This window comes from Nothobranchius furzeri, chromosome 9 (genome assembly GCF_043380555.1).
Source record: "Nothobranchius furzeri strain GRZ-AD chromosome 9, NfurGRZ-RIMD1, whole genome shotgun sequence".
NCBI lineage: Eukaryota > Metazoa > Chordata > Actinopteri > Cyprinodontiformes > Nothobranchiidae > Nothobranchius > Nothobranchius furzeri.
Genome location: NC_091749.1, coordinates 54,070,752 through 54,089,205, shown reverse-complemented (window position 1 = coordinate 54,089,205; position 18,454 = coordinate 54,070,752). Strand labels below are relative to the sequence as shown.

The 18,454-nt window shown below is 44.4% G+C and overlaps 1 protein-coding gene and 1 long non-coding RNA gene across 2 annotated transcripts; both read right to left on the bottom strand.

Moving 5' to 3' along the window:
• Positions 1-789: 789 nt before the first annotated feature.
• LOC139071622 (uncharacterized) lies at positions 790-1,557 on the bottom strand. Its single transcript, XR_011521472.1, has 2 exons — positions 955-1,557; positions 790-878 (listed from the first exon to the last, which is right to left on the bottom strand). It is a non-coding gene; the product is annotated as an uncharacterized lncRNA (long non-coding RNA).
• Positions 1,558-3,254: 1,697 nt separating this feature from the next.
• dld (deltaD) lies at positions 3,255-11,126 on the bottom strand. The gene is made up of 12 exons (XM_015953816.3): positions 10,647-11,126; positions 10,193-10,495; positions 9,318-9,378; positions 8,522-8,779; positions 7,247-7,307; positions 7,011-7,141; positions 6,753-6,922; positions 6,449-6,665; positions 6,190-6,363; positions 5,384-6,101; positions 5,003-5,258; positions 3,255-4,895 (listed from the first exon to the last, which is right to left on the bottom strand). Exons 1-12 carry the CDS (start codon positions 10,698-10,700, stop codon positions 4,890-4,892), a joined length of 2,409 nt encoding a protein of 802 aa, XP_015809302.3. The 5' UTR covers positions 10,701-11,126; the 3' UTR covers positions 3,255-4,889.
• Positions 11,127-18,454: the final 7,328 nt, after the last annotated feature.

The window sequence follows — 18,454 nt, the reverse complement described above, 5'->3', positions numbered from 1 at the left end:
AAAACGTCCTTATGTCCATCTTCACACTTGCGTTTCAGGCAGAGACTGTAGAAGAAGCCGGCTGCTGAAGGGCTTCTTCTTCAGCGGTGGAGGCTCAGGCAGGCTGTATACAAACTACTGCCAGCTGCTCTCTCTCTGTTGGACTTTGGTACTGCATGTTACTTCCACGTTTGAGATCTGGGGCTTTTCATAAAACATTCGGGGCTTGAGCCCAAGTAGCCGGGCCTAACGCCGCCCCTGCTCATACACACACTGACTCTCTCTCTCTCACACAATGTCCTCACTCCCATTCTTATCTGTTTAAATAAAGTCTGTGACCAGATGTTCAGGGCATTTTGCCTCGTGCATATGCCCCAGTTATAACTGGTTGACTTGTTGTCTCATTGTCTCCTTTTCTCTTTGACTACAGGAAATGGATTATTGATAAACATATTGATAAAATCCCCAACACTCAGCTTCCTATTTTGAACTATAATACTGTAAACAAAACTGTGATTACTCTACTTCTGTCATGGTCTGGGGAATATGTCTAACCCAGGGGTGGGGAACCCTGGTCCATCAAGGGCCGCTATCCAGCATATTTTAGTTTCAACCCTGCATCATCACACTTGATTTCAGTCAGCAGGTGATTTACAAGCTTCTGTAGAGCTTAATGAGCTGCAGAACAGGTGAACCAACCACTGAATCAGAAGTGTTGGAGCAAAGACATGCAGGATACTGGCCCTCGAGGACCAGGGTTCCCCACTCCTGGTCTAACCCAAGACATGCAGAATCAAAACAATTCACGGATTGATGGTAAAAAATAATATTTATTTATAAACGGGAACTGAAGGTGCACCGGTAAGTCCAGCGAGGATCGAGAAATGGGAGCGCAGCGTCTGGGGAGGGGAGAGCAGATACAGGTGAGTCCAGGGAGGTAAGTCTTAACTTGGTGGGTGCAGAGAAAAGACTTACTGGGAGATTGGGAAGTACCGGGATGAGGGAGGGCAGGTCAAGAGCCGGGGTGTATCCAAGTGGGGGGTCCAGGAGAGGGAGCGTGAGGAGGGCAGGAGAGCGGGTCGGTTAGGAGGAATGGAGAACGGCTGAGAGCTGCGTCCAGAAGTCCTATGAAGCATGGGTGAGTAATCCTGAGCAGTCGCTGAATCAGAGACGTTACAAAAACCTGGAGACAGGTAATCATAAAATCCAAAATTCACAATAGTCCAAGAAACTCGAGAGCACAAACCCAAGTACACTAGGAGGCTAGAAACCACCAAGCAGTAGTAATCATCAGGCATCAAGGTGTGTTCTCCATTCTCCTTAAGAAGCCGGGCCCGCTGATTGCCAACGAGATGCAGCTGGGAACCTCCCTCTCCTGCAACACACAGCTCAGAGGTGGAATGTTGAGAGGAGTACTCATCCCAGCTCATGGCAACTTCTATATGCTCTTCAACTCTGTGATGTAGATTTGGCCACAGGTTCTCGACCACCTCTCAGCCACCTTCGGGTTTGTCCACACCTCTGCCATTCCTTTGACCAACACGTCTTCCTCTTTGTTCTCCTCCCACCACTGCTTGACCTCCATTGTAACCTGGCTCTCTTGCTGGCTCCAAATCACCTCTTTATACACTCATTCCACAATGAGCATCCAATCATCAGGAACCAGTTGGCAGAATTGGACAGCAAATTACATATTGCTTGAATGTTTGTTTTTATCCATACAGCATTGCGAGTATTGCAACAGTTACTTATCATTTTGAGTAGTTGATAGTTAGATCATTGAAAGGAAAGGAATAGACACTCATTTGAAGTGTAATGGGTGAGCTGCATTTTGAAATAGTAGTACTTTGATGTTAAGTTGCGCCGAACTGAACCAGACAGTGATTGTTGTTTAATGAACAAATGATCAAAGTTTTATGTGTGTGGCATCCAAGCAATTGAGAAACGGGGAGAGTTTAGAAACAAATGTGCATTTTGATCATTGGTTTTGGGTTTTGTGTCTACAGTTGTGAAAAAAGACATCAATCTTGTGAAAACTGTTGCAAAGTGGTTGAATGAAAACTGTAGTATCCCAGAGTAGTGCTTTAATGATTACCGATTAATGAAATACTAGCAAGTCTGAAAGAGACCAAGAAAAATGGATTGATCTTAAAATGTCATAAAATCATATCCACGCATACAAATACCATTTTATAAACCTTTATCCAGCTGCTTTTCAGAAGTCTGCCTTCACTGACTAAAGGCTCAGTGCTATGAGAAAACCTAAAATCTCTGTATTTTTACAACAGTTCACACTCTAATTGAAATTCTTCACAGCAGAAGAAAACTTTCACATGCCAGTGAAAAACACGACTCTATAAACAAATGAACGTGTCATTGCAGTAACTGGTGAAGACTGTTTTTATTTCATTACTGAACTAACCACAATCAGGCAGCCCTATATTTTCATGTGTGTGTGTGTGTGTGTGTAATCTTGACACTTAATACAGTTTATCCTTTCCAATTGTTGTACATTTCTGATCATCTGTCATCCAATTTCACTGTGTGTTTATATAAAAATGCAAACCAGATGAGTTTCTTTGATGACTAATTCTACGCTCTGTGGTTGCAAAACAGTACACATGCATGCATGCACGCGCGCGCGCGCACACACACACACACACAAGGAGCAAGGAGCATAGTCAAGCAGGGGCAACTGGAACTAAATCCAGACTGGTGGTTTCTATCTCCAGCTATAAGTACCCCTCTGCTTAAACAAGATCACACACATGAACTTACACTCAAATAAAGAGGTTTGTAGAAAAAAAATGATTCATTCACCAACACATTAAAGCCCAGATACACACACATTTGGACTCACACACAAATCCACACAGAAATGACTCTGGCCTCAGAGGAGGCTAGCTAAGAGGCGTATGATTATGGGGTGTGTCTTTGTCTCATTTAGTGGTTCCACAAGGAGACAGCCTTCTGCTGTGTCAGACAGACACACACACACACACACACACGTGCACGTGCGCACACACCCACACACACTAACATGAATTATACAACCACTTAGTGACAACAATTCTCTTTTCTTTCATTTGTTAAACATCTTTTTATATGAGCTGTAACTATAAATAAGGAGAAAATGGCTGCAGCTGTTTACATTTCTGCTTTTTTGTCCTGTGAAATAAAGCAGGGAGCTTATTTAACTGCATTTCTGCCATAGAAATAGATTCTTTATCTGCTGCTGAGAAATGATAAAGAAAAGGATTAAATGCTCACCGTGGTAGATTTCATTCCTCTTTTATTGTGGAAAAATATTTGTTTTTCCAGTAATAAAAACGACAGGCTCTGTACATACGACTCTTCTCTTAAATACAACACAGTCACAGTGGTCTCAAGTGCCTAACACATACATGCATACGGACATACTTACTTACACACACACATCATCTGCCAAATAAAAACAATCCAACATAAATTAGAACAAGCTTAACAAAAACATAATACAGCACAACAAAATCTGAACACGAATAATTACATATTTAAATTAAAAGAATACATTTTCTTTAGATAACAAATAAAATTAAAACATAAAAAGATCCTAACCAACAGCTGGCAGGGTGATGGTGTTCTTGAATTGGCTAATAGTGAAAGACTGGAGGAGTGGGCAGTGCATACATTGACACTAGACATAGGCATTACTTCCTCTGTACACACACACACACACACACACACACACACACACACACGTATACACACGCCTCTATAGTGCAATGAGGTCTTGGCAGTTAAGACTTTATAGCTTGGTCTTCTTAGTCAAACATTATAAAGAGGTCAGGAGAAAAGCCCAACTGTCTGTTTTGAGACGATGCATAAATGATTTGACTGAAACTGTTTACGTTAACACAGAACATCAAAATTAACAGGTAATTTAATCATTAAAATTCATGTTTGTTTTGTCTGATTTAATTAAAAATTGATCTTTCCCCTCATTCTCATTATTAGCACAAGTGTTTCATAGGTTGCTCTGCCTAAAACTTCCCGTTTAGCCCACCTTTCAGGGGTCAGAGGCCACTATGGCCCAACAGAATCCATGTTGGATTGATCTGCAGTCACTACTGGAGTTTTCAGTTTTCTATTTCCTGCTGAGAACCAGCTCAGCCAGCTCTGCCAGTGCTGTAGAGTTCAAAGTTTTCAGCTGTTAGACAAGTTGTACTATAATGTTTAGCGGCTCTTTCAAGAAAAGCTCCACTTCCACTTTTGAGTGATTTCTTGACACAGCAACACTTAACTCCTCTCTGCAGCACTGCACAGAACATTAAACATTTGAAATCCATGACAGATTTTACACAGCGTTGTAAAACCACAGCACATAACAGTACTACAGCAGTACTTTAAAGGTTTTTGGTACCCTAAAGGTACTACACTGTTCATTCAGCCGGCATCTCACCGTACAAAAAAATACCATCCAAGTCATTCCTGCGCTGCTTATCAGGGGAAAACAGTTCATCCTGTTATGAGCTGTAAATCTTCCAGCGCTGCAAGGAGGCATTAAAACGAGCTCTTCATCAGTCCCCCGGCAGTCTTTGACTGTGTGAGTTCTCGATCAGCACCATTTCTGTACAAAGTCTGTGGAGAGCTTGCTACAGTGCTTCATCCATAGCATCAAGTCACTAAAAGACCTACGTCCATTGAAGGTCAGAAATATTCAGAATTGACCCGTAGTGTAAGTGTAGTCCTCGGCTGTCTCTGAGCAGGCACAGAGTCTGCAGTGGCTCATCAGCACCTCAGCTCAAAGTCCTCTGGGAACTCCCGGGGAAGAGCAGCAAACAGTAGGAGTAAAACCTCCCAGAAACTATCTGAGCTCTACTTGCTCAGGGATGATGTGTGTGTGCACCATCAGCCAGAACAAGTTGATATCATACCTGTAAGACAAACAGGAAGTAGAGTTTAATACATTTGTTATCCAGTGCTGATGAAAAGGTTCACCTTTGAGTTCCCTGAGAGGATACATCTGTTACTGCATACTCACCTCTGTAGCAATGATACATTCATCTTTCTGGTCTGAAATGACGTAGACGGACTGGTATTTGGTGTCGGTGGTGCACGGGTACCGGCTGTCGCTGGCACTGTGGTATTCAGCATCAACGCTTGACTGGAATTTGATGTCACAGGCTGGCTGGTGCTGAGGGTCACTCGCTGTGTGACAGTTTAAATCAACGGATGACTGATGCTTTGCTTCGTTGCAGCCGGCTGACTCTGCTGGGAGCTTTTTTTCTGAAGCATCACTGTGGGATAAAAAACTGTTAGAGATGCTACCCCTCAAACAACACGGTTGACTACAAGGGCTGCTCAGGTTTACCATTACTTTTCAATTTTGTAACATTTCATGCCTATTTTTAGATTTGTGTACCTGTTTTGTCTCTTCCTGAATCCTTCGTCTGCGTTGGAGTCATCCAGCACTTCACACTTGGCCTCTTGCACGTTATGATCTTCCTCTGAACACGGCGGCAGCTCGTCAGGCCGGAGTTCGTGGACCAGATTGTACTCAACACTCGGATAACGAGCCTTAAATCCGTTTTTTTCTGATCCGTTGAGGCTCAAACCACCGAGTGACCCAGCAAGGTCTGAGTGATAATCTGCTTTCTTGTTAGTGTTCTTTATAGACGTTGTCATCATACCACCAAGCTCCTTATCACTCCGGAGACAGTTATTGGTCGTGAGGTTGTTCATGGTCTCTTGGCTGTCACTGTGAATGCTGTCATTGTTGTGACTGTATCTGTCTTGAAATTTGACACGAACATAGACTACCAGCACAGAGCAGCTGATCAAGACAACAAGAGCGAGGAAGACACCGGCACACACAGCCGTCCAAGGAAATCCGTTGTCATCATCCTGCTCGTCTTCATTACTTCCACTTTCGGATGGCAAATATCGCCGATCTGGTCCATCCGGAACTGGCTGCGAGCCCCTAGGATCATCTGGGAGGAGGAACTGGCAATTGCGGCCGCCGTAGCCAGGCACACAGGTGCACACGTAGCGACCTGCTCGTTCGTGACAGGTAGCCCCATTGTGGCAGGGGCTGTGATGGCAGCGAGAGATCGGGGTGCTGCAGTTTTTGCCAGTATAACCTGCAAAGAATGTGGAATATCAGAGTCTGGACAACTTATACCAAGCCTCATAAAACAATAGCAAAAGAGCTGTTAAGAGGTGTCACACCTGGGGGGCAAGTGCATGTGTAGCCGTCGACTCCCTCCTGACAGGTTCCACCATGCTGACAAGGAAAGGACTGACATAATCCAGGAAGACTGCTGCTAACCTCGCAGTTAGGACCTGAAAATCCCTCTGGACACTCACACATGTAGGAGTTCACCAGATCCACACACTCTGCACCTGCAGAAAGGACCCGCGTTAAGATAAAGTCTTACCCTTTAATTGTACAGGCAGGAGTAGTGACCAACATTGAAATGTGTTGTACCGTTTAAACACGGGTTCGAGGTGCAGTGGTTGATTTTCTTCTCACAGTTGAAGCCAGCGTATCCCATTGGGCACTGACAGAAGTAGCCACCTTCGGGGTTGTCCGCACAACGTCCACTATTGAGACAAGGTCCATCCGCGCACGTGTTGGCGCTTAACTCACAGTTGTTGCCATAGAAACCAGGTGGACAGGTGCAGGTGTAGCTATCGTCGTTATCCTGTGTTGGCATCAGCGCGAACAGCGGTTACACACAAGCTTGTTGCCATGGTAATACTTAAACCACTGTTCCACTTTGGATACTCACAACACAGCTGCCTCCGTTGCGACAGGGATTTCCAGAACATTCACTGACTTGGATCTCACAGTTAGCACCTGTGTATCCAGGTGGACACGAACAGGTGTAGCTCCCCTGGCCGGTGTTGGTGCAGGTGGCGCCATTAAGGCAGGGCTTGTGGTGTGTACAGTAGTTCAGATCTGGACACATCAACAACATCATTCATGAGACAAAGGGATTAAATATAAAAAAGGGGCGAATTTGTGAGTAAAAAAAAAAAACGCTCACCTTGGTTGCAGAAGAGTCCCCCCCATCCCTCCTGGCAGTTGCACTGCCAGGGTTGTTGGCAGGTGCCATGGAGGCAGCCCGGGTAACGGATGCAGTCGTCACAGTAACGCCCACTGAAGCCCACGCGACACCTGTGAACACAACACTTCGGTTATTAAGAGAAACAAGGAAACATGAGACGTTGGAAGACCGTTACGCTCATGGAGACATATTAAAGTAACTTTTATTGGGCTTACTTGCACTCTCCGGGTTTATCACAGTAGCCGTGCTCTTCATCACACCCAGGGAGGCAGATTGCTGTGAAACGGAAACAAATAAGGTTGGAAGAGTTATGGGAAAATCGAGACACTTGCTCTTCATCTGTCACTGTATAAGCTTTTCAGCCCGCTGTGTCCCTTGTCTAACATATGTGGGTGTTTTCTGCATGTCTGATGGACCTCTTGTCTGTCAGACATGCTTACTTTTCTGTCTGTCTGCTCTTTTATTATCTCTAGGGTTTTGATCACCTGAAAGCTCATCCCAAGTTTTACTGAAATGTTACCCTTCAGTTTGAAAAGCCAAACTTTAGCAGTTTTGGTCACTGAACTGAAGAACCAGAACCAAAAAGTACTTTTAATGGTTGCTCAACAACACAAAGCCTCCTTTTTACCTTTGACTGGGGGGTCAGAAGTCCCTTTTCTCACCCATTCCCTCTCTCCTCTTTTTTCCTTCCTTTCTTCCGTCCACCTACCCCCCTTCTCCTCATCTCTTCTTCTTCCACTCTTCATCTCTCCTCCTCCTCTTCCCCCCAGGGCCAGCTGGTCTGTGAGGATCTAACCACCAGACAGCTGCTCTATTGTCTCCTCTCACTGAGCAGCTGCCCCCTCCACAACAATACACAACCCCACTCGGCCAATCACCAGCCCGAGCCTCAACAATACCGGACCCACGCTCGGCCAATCGGGAAGGAGGTTTGGAGCGAGGAGGCCCCAGTGGTCTAATGGAAGGCACGCGGCGTGTGAATTACTGAGGAGCCACTGCAGCTCATTAGAATGGAGGCCTCTGGTGCTATGGGATAACTAACTGATGCCTGTTGCACACGGGCCCCGCATTATGAGGTGGAAAAAGTCTCCAACAATAAAAGAGAGTCAAATGACTGTAGAGGAAATTAACTTTGAAAGTTGTTGAATAAACTGCGTGGAAACGGAAAACCCTCCAAATCTGTAGTTCTGACAATTAAAAAACTATTTCCTGAAGACGGCGAGGCTCTTATCTCTGACACAACCCCCCCCCCCCCCCCCCCCCCACATACACACACACACACACACACATTATTGCATCATGGAGTATTTTGAGTCTTAGTGCTATGTATAAACATCAACAGACTGTTAATGATGCCTTCAGACAAGCAGCTGTCTCCGAAAACAATGTTTAACCATGACTTTAACTGAAAGAACATTCCTACTTTTTATCTCTCATTCCTTAAGTTGCTCAATAAAGACTTTCGAGGACTGATAACCAAAGCGACTCACGCTCAGTGCAGTATTGGCCCTTCCAGCCAGAGTTGCAAATGATCTCTCCTCTTTCGCCGCAGGTAAAATGCCCAAAAGCGTCGTCCCTGGGTCGGCAGAAAACCGAGCAGCCGTCGCCGTAATAGTGCTCATCACACAGGAAGCGGTAGGAGAAGCGCAGCTCCGTCCGGCCGCCTGTCTGCATGTCCTTGGTCCATTCCTCTCCCACAGTGAGGTGACGTTGAGTGGTGATCCTGCTGATTAAACGCTCTGGGTTGTCTGTGCAAGTGAACCAAAAGTTTGTTAGGATTACTTTGCTGTGTCTGCTTTGGTGAAATGCATTTTCTATCCTTGCTCAGTCCTGTGTGAAGACTTGGCTATGCATGATGGCATTTTTAACACAACGCTGCAACAAACAGTGTTTGGATGCTGTTCTGTTAGCTCTAACAAGGATTTTTTTTGTGTCTTTTAGGAACAAATATCACTAAATCTCAAGTATCCTCACACACACACACACTGTTGCAAGTGATGAGGAGATGGAACAAAAAAGATCTCAGAAATGGGCCAAAATCTGTAAATGTATCCTAATTATAAGTTTAATGTGATGCGCTGCAGAAGCATGGCAAAGTCCTGGGATAAAAAAAACTGCATTTGGCTTGATGAAATGTCAGCTCTTGCACTAAGAGTTTGCATTAAACCCTTGTTTTATTTCTAAAGACGTGTAGTCCTGATCTGATGACTGTATGAAACTCGGGCCCTCATTAGTCGTCTTGTGCATCTTTGAGTTACACTTGTGGCTCCTCTTGCTGTCACCCACCTGTTGTCAGATCGTCCAGGGATTCGGTGTGCAGAGCCTCAATGATCAGTGAAAATGTCCCCTGAGGAGAGAGATGGAGAGAGTCAACAGCTGCTCAGCTTGGAGGTCCTTCTACCTCCCCACTCACCCCCACCACTCTGCACACAGAGAGGGCCATTAGGAGGCCTTGCAGTAAACTTCACAGCCTAATTCTCCTGTTGATTAGAGGCCTAATAAGTCAAGGCTACCTGCTCCCTTTTCACACCCCTGCTACTATCACACTCTGACACCACCGTAAAACCCAAAATGAGGCTGAATTTCACGCAGTGCTGCCAAGTATGTGCCAACTCAGAGGATGTTATATTTCCCACCACTGCTGGTCAGAGAGGAAAATCTTTTTGGTGAACCCCTCCTTTCTTTTTTTTCTTACACACGCACGCACACGCACGCGCACACGCACGCACACACACACACACACACTCCTCCCCTCCCTGTTTTATCCCACCAAAGAGCAATGAAATACTACAATAGCCCCTCTCACACACTGCTGACAAAGACCCTACCAAGTGTTGAGTTGGGGAGCATCTGTTAGGGTTTTGTGTGTGTGTGTGTGTGTGTGTGTGTGTGTGTGTGTGTGTGTGTGTGTGTGTGTGTGTGTGTGCGTGTGTGTGTGTGTGTGTGTGTGTGTGTGTGTGTGTGTGTGCGTGCGTGCGTGCGTGCGCGTGTTCTTCAACATTATTTAACTGTCTGCTCAAAATTTTCAAACTTTTCCTCAGAAATGGCACAAGTATGACAAAAATGACCTTATAAGTCAGTTTAAATATTCTACATATTTACAGTACAGTGTGAGATGGTGAGGAAAACCACAACACAATGTGGTGTTTCTCGTGACTTACAGGCCACGTGAAGCTGAAGGAAAAGCGTATTGGGTTGGTGAAGCTGTCGGCGTTGGTCTCCGGCACCTGGAAGGAGTTGGAGCCCAGGACGGGAGTCACAGCTCCCCCGTAGGTGCAGGGGGGGTCAGGGGAGACGTTTGCCTGATAATGTTTCAGACAGACCCGAAAGAAAGTCTTGCACTCGCACTGCTGGTGGCCCTGCGGATGCGCAGAGCCAGCCGGGCAGCAGTTGGCGTTCCCCGCTATCCCCTTCTTGTTGAGAAACTCCTGCAGCTTCAGCTCAAACACTCCGGAGCTCAAAACCTGTGGCACAGAATTAATTCGGTGTGTTGGAGAATACTGTGTCCTTGGAAATGTGAACATAACGATTCTTTTTACAGGTTTTTATAAGATTCCCAAATGAAAAGATGCATAAAACCACATTAATGACAGAGCTGAAATGGATTGGACCTACCTGACAGGTGAGAAGGGACAAACTGACAACTAGGAGCAGACACAGGCGTCCCATTGTGTTGACAGCCCCTCAACAAGCGGCGAAAGCTCCACGGTCCTCAAATAATCATGGAGAAAGTTTTTAAAAGCTCTCCTTTGTCAGAGTCGAGGGTTTTTACGCGCAAAGGTGATGATGAGGTGAAACCTTTCCTGTGGTTTCTGTCACCTGTCCCTCTTTTCCACAGGAAGAGTCACTGGGAGAATGAATCAAACGTTCAGATAGCCAAGAAGAGTAAAATCCAGCAGAACGGTGATCCTCCTTCAAGAAGCGTGAATGAAATCCTTGATGGAAACAATAATTCCAACCAGAGTTCTTGATGATGTTGTTGTTTTTTTTTTCCAGATGATTGGCTGTAATGAGCTCAAAACATATCCTGAACACAGAAAACAAGTCTCCGTTCGTCTTTGCGCCTCTTGGTGCGTCAGTGCGTTTAGTCTGATGGGTTTTCTGCACTGCGCAGAGTTTTATACGAGGCCAGCAGGCGAAGGGTAATAAGATGCAAATGAGCCCCTCTGCTCCCCTTCTTCCCCTCCCTCCACCTCCATCACAAGTCCGCCCCGGGGCCATCACAGAGGGGGAGGAGGAGGGGGTGGGGGGGTGGGTGGTGGGGTGGGGGGGGCAAAAACTTTTTATAAACCCGCCCCCTCCTCTCTCTCTCTCCCTCTTTTTTCTCTCAAGGGGGGGGGGGGGGGGGGGGAACCAAATGGCCAGTGAGCTGTTAAATGTGCAACAACCCCTTGCTTCCCCTGATGCCTCCCTCCTCCATAATGCACGGGGCCCATTTACATTCCGACAAATTCTTTAACCTCCGAACAGAATCCTCAACTCTGTCGGGAGATTTATGCACAGCAGCCAGTCTGACGGTGGCTCCTCATATATTAGGTTATTATGGTAAAGTCTTGGCTGACCCGCTCCTGGCTTGGCCAGCCGTCCCAACTCCGCTAACGACCATCTGCTCAGTTGCATTCCTATGGAGTTACCGCTGCCGTTTTTTTCTTGCATGTTCCCACCCCCCAAACAAGTCGATCTGCTCGTTTTAGACCTCATCATGTGCGCAATCAATGAGTCGATAGTTTCTGTGTTTTTCATCTTTCTCCTGATCTGATAAAAGTAAAAATGACAGAGCTGCCTGATGGATGCCGTTTCCTTCTGATCCAGTTATAACTGATGAGAGATGCGCTTCTTTACTACTTAATTTATGGCTTCCAAAATCACCCCATGACCCAATATGTTTACATGTAATTTAAAATGATAAATTTTATGGGCTCAAGCAGGGAAAACCATGCTCTGCGTGCGTAAATACGCATCCATGCACCAACAAACCTCAGCACATCTCATTGCATGCCTCTGTTATTTCCTTATAACTTACTCTTTGGTAGTAATAAAAAAGACTTGGTGGTGTGTCACTCGCGTGGCTGTCATTAAGAGACTTTGTGAGGAGAGGGAGGGGGAGGACGATGAAGAGGATGAGGAGGAGGGGACTCGTTGAGGGAGTAAACTTTTTTTTCTCTTTGTGCTTTCAGCTGTATGTTAATTGGGTCGGCAGCACCTGCTCTCCCACAATAATACAACACCAGACACACACACACACACACACACACACACACACACACACACACACACACACACACACACACACACACACACACACACACACACACACACACACACACACACACCCGGGGGGGGGGGGGCTTGCACAAACAGTAATCTTATGTTTTTGATTGTGAAAAATCACTTTGATCAGCTATGACACGAGATAAATGTCCTGGATGCTAATCAGTCAGTTCAAAATGCGCACTTGTGAGTTTAAGCAGCTTCAAATGTTCGAAAATCAGCGCGCATCTGTTGCTGCATCCTGAGTTATTAGGGCAAAAATAACAAAGCACACCTCAACACGAGAACCACTGGTTTCCCTTTACGCATGAAAAGTGTGTGAAAAGTGTGAGCGCCCCCCCCCCCCCCCCCCCCCCCCCCCCCCAAAAAAAAGGAAATGAAAGGATGCTAACAGTCTCTGATTGGTCGGGAGCGTTAATTGGTGTTTTGGTGCAGCGCCTGTCAATCAACCGAAGCCTTAAGCAACGCAGCAGCGATCCGCGGAGAGGGCCTCCTCTCTGAATTATTTATTTATTAACGTGTTGGCACAGCAGATCCCACTGAGGAACAAGTGCACCGCATCAGAGAACTGCCACTTCTAATGTTTATGCATACCAACACACACACACACACACACACACACACACACACACACACACACACACAGCGAGGAGGGGGATGAGGGGGGTCTTAATTAACATCTCCAGTTGAAGCTGCTGCATAGCATCACTTGCTTTGAGGCTGCTGCTGTTCACAAACAAGGCCCTCATTCACGAACCACAACTAACATATGGACAACTTTCAGCTTGACGTGTCAACACACTACCGTGCTGATGTGGTTCTGACCCTGCTGGGCCATCCCCCTGAGCCAGTGCGCCGTAATGCGGTTGGGTGTCCGTGAAGTGCTGTTTACACCCCACGTGACCGCTTGAAAGGCCTTTAACCTTAAGCTTTAACACTATTATCCCTGCCTGTCTGCCACAGAGACAGGACGCTGTCCTCATTTCATTACAACAGCTGATTTCAGACCCCTTGTCAATAATCAGCAGCACTACCAGAGTGGCATGGCGGAAAATCCCTCTCTTGAAGCCTTTCATTGGGACTCATCCCGACTTCCAGAGGTCCCTGCAGCTATTTTTCTCCAAGCCAATCTACCACCAGTCACTCATCACCATGACGTGGCGCACATTTCCCAATTATGCCAGCAAAGCGTGACTGAAAGGCATGTGAGATGGAAAGTGACCCCACCCCTTTCATTCAACATCAAGACGACAATTTCCCCCAAAACATAATTTATGTGAGGAGATGCTTAAACTCCTCCCCTTTGATCCCACGTAGTTTGTGCGCGCTACGTGGATGCGCATGGGGACTAAAAACTGTTTAACTGAAGCTTGATTGTTCAATTGAAGTGCTTTCCTGTTTGTGTGTGTGTGTGTGTGTGTGTGTGTGTGTGTGTGTGCATGCACGCTCGTGTTTGTCTGTGTGTGCGCGCACGACCACGACGTGCAGCGGAAGAACAAAGGAGAGATCTTGCTCCCCGCCGCCCATTCATCTCTTTCTCTCGTGAAGTAATTCCTATTGATTCCTATTGAACGGCGAGTCGCGAGCCCCTCAGGGGAGAACTTGTGATTTGTGAAGGGTCGCGAGGACAAGACACGCCCCTCCTCGAGCCCTGGCCATCTGCTCACCAAACACCACAACACCAACCAACCACCAAATGGCTTCTCTCATCACTGGCTCCATACTGGCTCAGTAGTTCTGTATCTGGTCTAACCATAGACTGTACATAACGTCTCCTGCTTGTTCTTCGCATTGATGTTCCTCCATCTGTAGGCCATCCTCTTCCTCCATGTCTGTCCCTCAGTTGAAGATGCCAAATGCTTTTAGAGCCAAGTCACAGTGGTGGCATGCAGGGGTATGAAATGGCCATATGGCCAGTGTGTGTGTGTGTGTGTGTGTGTGTGTGTGCCAAGAAAAGGATGGATGGCCATCGTGGGAACCTCCACATCATCATCATCACACACACACTGACACATTGTTACTAAACATATCTTGATGGCCTTTCCTGGATCAACAAGATTCAGGCCTAATTTGTTGCCTAAGTTTAAAGACCAAGTTCACTTATTTCTTCAACACACCTGCTGTGGTCTTAAGAATAAATGAATGCCCTGCAAGCCGATCTCTGTGGGGAAAAAGCTCTGGCGCTCCTGTTTCAGGAAGTGAAAGTCAGCCAGAAGAGAGGTGAGCAAAGACGGCAGTTCGGAGTCTTATTATGTATTTATATGCATCTTGTCTCTGATTGGCTAACAGGAACATGACTCTACCACGGACTCTGCTTTGTAAAGTTAATGTTTTATATATGTATATTATACTTATTATATGTTATTTTATAAATAACACAAGCCTGGAGGAGTTCTGTTGTGTTGTGGAGTTGCTCATGCTAACAGTTAGCTTCTATTAGCTGAAATGTGCTCTGCTCTTTCCTGGGTGATAAATCTTTGTCATTTTATTTAATTCTGCTGTCACATAAATGGTTTGTGTTTTATTCTTCTGTATAAGAGCATGTTGTGATTTTAATTATCTTTCATTTATTTTTATAAAATTTTGTTAATTTGGTTTCAGGATGATTTTACGACTTCAAGATTTATTTGTTGATCTTTGTGAAGCACTTTGTGATTTTCTTTTCTGTGATAAGTAATACATTAACCTTACTTGCTTATTTCCTTCCTTCCTTCCTTACATGTTTGCTTACTTACTTCCCTGTCATGATCCAAGATGAGTGAGTCCATTTTCAACATCACTTGATTTTAAATTTTTTAATTAAAAAAGCAAAAAATGCACAAAAAGAGGACAGAATAATAAGTTTCATGTTTGAAAAACTAGCTTCAGCAAATGAACATTCAGAAAATCCTCTTCTAAGACCTCAGACTGAAGAGATGCGTGTTTCTTTCATTTACTTGTTACTGAATTCCAAATATTTTGGCTAATAACTCTTTAATAATTACATTGTTAATCATTTCAATGTTGATAATTATTGTTTTTTGCCTTTTTTCTAATGTATTTATTGTTTCTAGATGGTATATTCTGCTAATCAGCTTTACGTGTGTTGGAAGTTAATGTGCTCTATATTTGGTAATATTTATAGCTTTGATTAAAGATTTGGGAAAACACATTTGTTTTTCTTAACAATCCAATTTAAAATACTTGTCATTACTTTGGTCACTGGTCCTGAATAAATGAACAGGAGGCTGCCAAAACCCAAAGTCCTTTAACTGACCTTCAGTTGATCAAAACCCCATTAAAATGTCTCAAGAACATTGTCATTTTTGGAGGTAAGATGAAGGATGGCTCTAGACTTTTGCACAGCACCGTACATAGACAAGCAGACAGGTGCATGCTGAGGGGGGATCTCTCTAATGCTGATTATAATGATAAAGGAGGAGTTGTGTGGTGTTATGAATAAGTCTCCCCTGCAACAACAGCTCTGTGATCAGGTTAGAAACTCGAGACGTACCTCGCCCATTTGAGCTACAAAGAACCGAGGCACCCCTCCCAACTCATAAGTGTAGCGACTTTACACCATCTGCTCAGCCTCGGAGAGCGACAATAACTTTCATGCATTGTGTAAATAGTCTAATATCCCATCAAATCCACTTTTTTTATTTTCCTTTCACATTAAGGGTGTAAATTATTTTACACTGCTTTATTTAGATTCCATTTACAAAAAAAGTATCAGCTGTCAAATCCCTGATGGTCTGACTTGAGTCGTGTGATCGACCACATTCAGTGTTAAAACAAGCAAGTAAACATGCAAATCCTGGAAATCCCTGCCTCATTGCCTTCCAGGAGTTCTTGGCCTTTAGTTTCAGGAGCACTGGCCTCCAGCAGCTGGATTATCCAGACCAGCTGCCCACAAAAACCCCCGGTCCTGGACGGTGACACCAGGCCTGACCCGGGTGGCTACTATCAGGAAACCTGAGGGGATCTGGACAGCGCTTGGTGTGTGCATGTGTGTGTGTGCGTGTGTGTGTGTGTGTGTGTGTGTGTGTGTGTGTGTGTGTGTGTTGTTCATTCAGTTGGACAACTGTTGAGCCCTTACAGATTTGGGCAGCGGTGTTCTTTGTACCAGTGTGTGCGTGCTTGTATGGTCAATTCTTTCCGGGGGTTAACTGCTGATCCAGTACAAATGGGAGGCGTTGGGGGTGGGGTGGAGCTGAGGGCAGTCGTGTGCTCCTGAAACATCTGCCCCTGATGCTCCCGAGTCAAGCTTTGGTCAGGAGAGGAGGAAGGGGGAATCGGAGGGGAGAAGATTGAAGAGGATAAGGAAGAGTTGGTGGAGGAAGTTGAAAAGATCCAGCATGAATAGGCAACTGACTCAAACTAAAAGAAACGTGAATGAGACGCTGGATTGTTGAGATTTAAGCCTCTGAGGAGGGGTGGGTGTGGAGCTGGGGGCATGAATGGATTTGTGCAAATCCAGGTGTGTGCTTTTCTTTTGTGATTCAAAACTCATGAATTCAAACTCAAACTTGATGAAAAATATCATTTTTTAAATCTAAAGAAGTAAAAATTCAGTAACTTTCAATGTAAAATACTTTTTCCTCAAATTTGAACATATATTCAATTTTCACATATTAAATATTCTCCACTGCACAGCTTTTGTCATAGAAAATAGTGACGTGGTCAAACTCGTTTTCATTATTTAGGAATATTCTCTTTAACATTTTGAATAAAATAGACATCGTTGAAGTCTTTAAAACTGACTTAGGTACTGAACCACTCAACGCTGATGTTTTAAGGTGGTCGGAGCAGCTGCTGTTTCAACAAGACAGCAAAACATTCTTATTAATGGGTTTCCAAATAAAATATTAAATTTCACTTTAGTCATCTCAGAACCAAGTTCATGAGTTTGGTTCTTATTTCCTTTATCAGCGACTGAGAATTATGCTGGAAAAGATTTACAGCACAGCTCCTCCTTCCTTTAAGATGTTGTTCAGAGGGAAAACCCGTTGTTTGAGAGGACTGTCCGCCCTCTTAACAGAACATCTGGCTGAGAAACAACAGATGCTGACAGCTGGACTGACTGCCAGCATATGTTCCTTTCTTTATTACTGCTTTGTGCAGACAATAGAACGAACAGAATGGGGCTGCTTTGTGTTGAGAAGGTAGACCTAGCTTGCGACTCTAGAGAGGAGCCCCCATTATCTTGGAGAGCAATTAAACCATTACTTATCCTCTCCTGGAGAGGTATTATGAGGACTGACTGAACACCACAATCCTTCATTCTCATTCATGACACTTAGAAAGTGTATTTGTTAGAACGGCCCCTCAAGTTACATTTCTCTGCATATAATTAAATGTTTGTTTTAAACTTGCTTTTGTTGCGCAGAGCTGTGGATGTGCACTGGACAGGAAGCACAACGGTTAAAATCACACTTCCAGTTTCTTTTTTGAAGTATTTAACATAATTTAGGTCAAAATAAAGTCTGAACATTCCTAATAATTATTAGGTGACGGTTAGTTCAGGAAGTGGGAAAATGTCCATTTTTTAAAAAAAATTGCAATTAGGCTGAAATAAACCAAATTAATCAGATTTTTGTGTTTCAGGTTGGCCGAGCATTGATTCAGATGATCATACTGAATATTGGCTGATCCCAGAAAATACAGTCCAGTGTTTTGGTGCATCTTTAATAAATGACACCACTTTCCTTACATTAAGCCTTCATCTCCAGAAAGCCTGAAATTGATTTCTACCAGAAGAAATTCATGTTTAACATCAGCAATTAAGTTAATCTAATATAAGATCTACAGTATTTCATGGCAGGTGCTTATTTTACAGAACTTCCAGCATGCACAGCTTCTGAAGTGGAATGCAGCCCTCACTAAATGAAGTGTTCATTTCTTTCATCAGTAAGTCAAAAGGTCTGTTGTGATATTGGCCAATCACGTTGTTTCTGAATCTTCAATGACCAATTAAATGTTAATTTCATTTGGCATACCAGATTTGGCAATACCCCCTTCACCCCTACTTCTTCTTCTGCTTCATGATTCCACACCTTTATTTATTTTTCTCTGTTGAAAGAATAATTACTAATTAACATTTTCATAACTAAACATAAAGTATGTGTCATTCCCAATATGACTTTTATTACAGACATTTACATATTTCATAC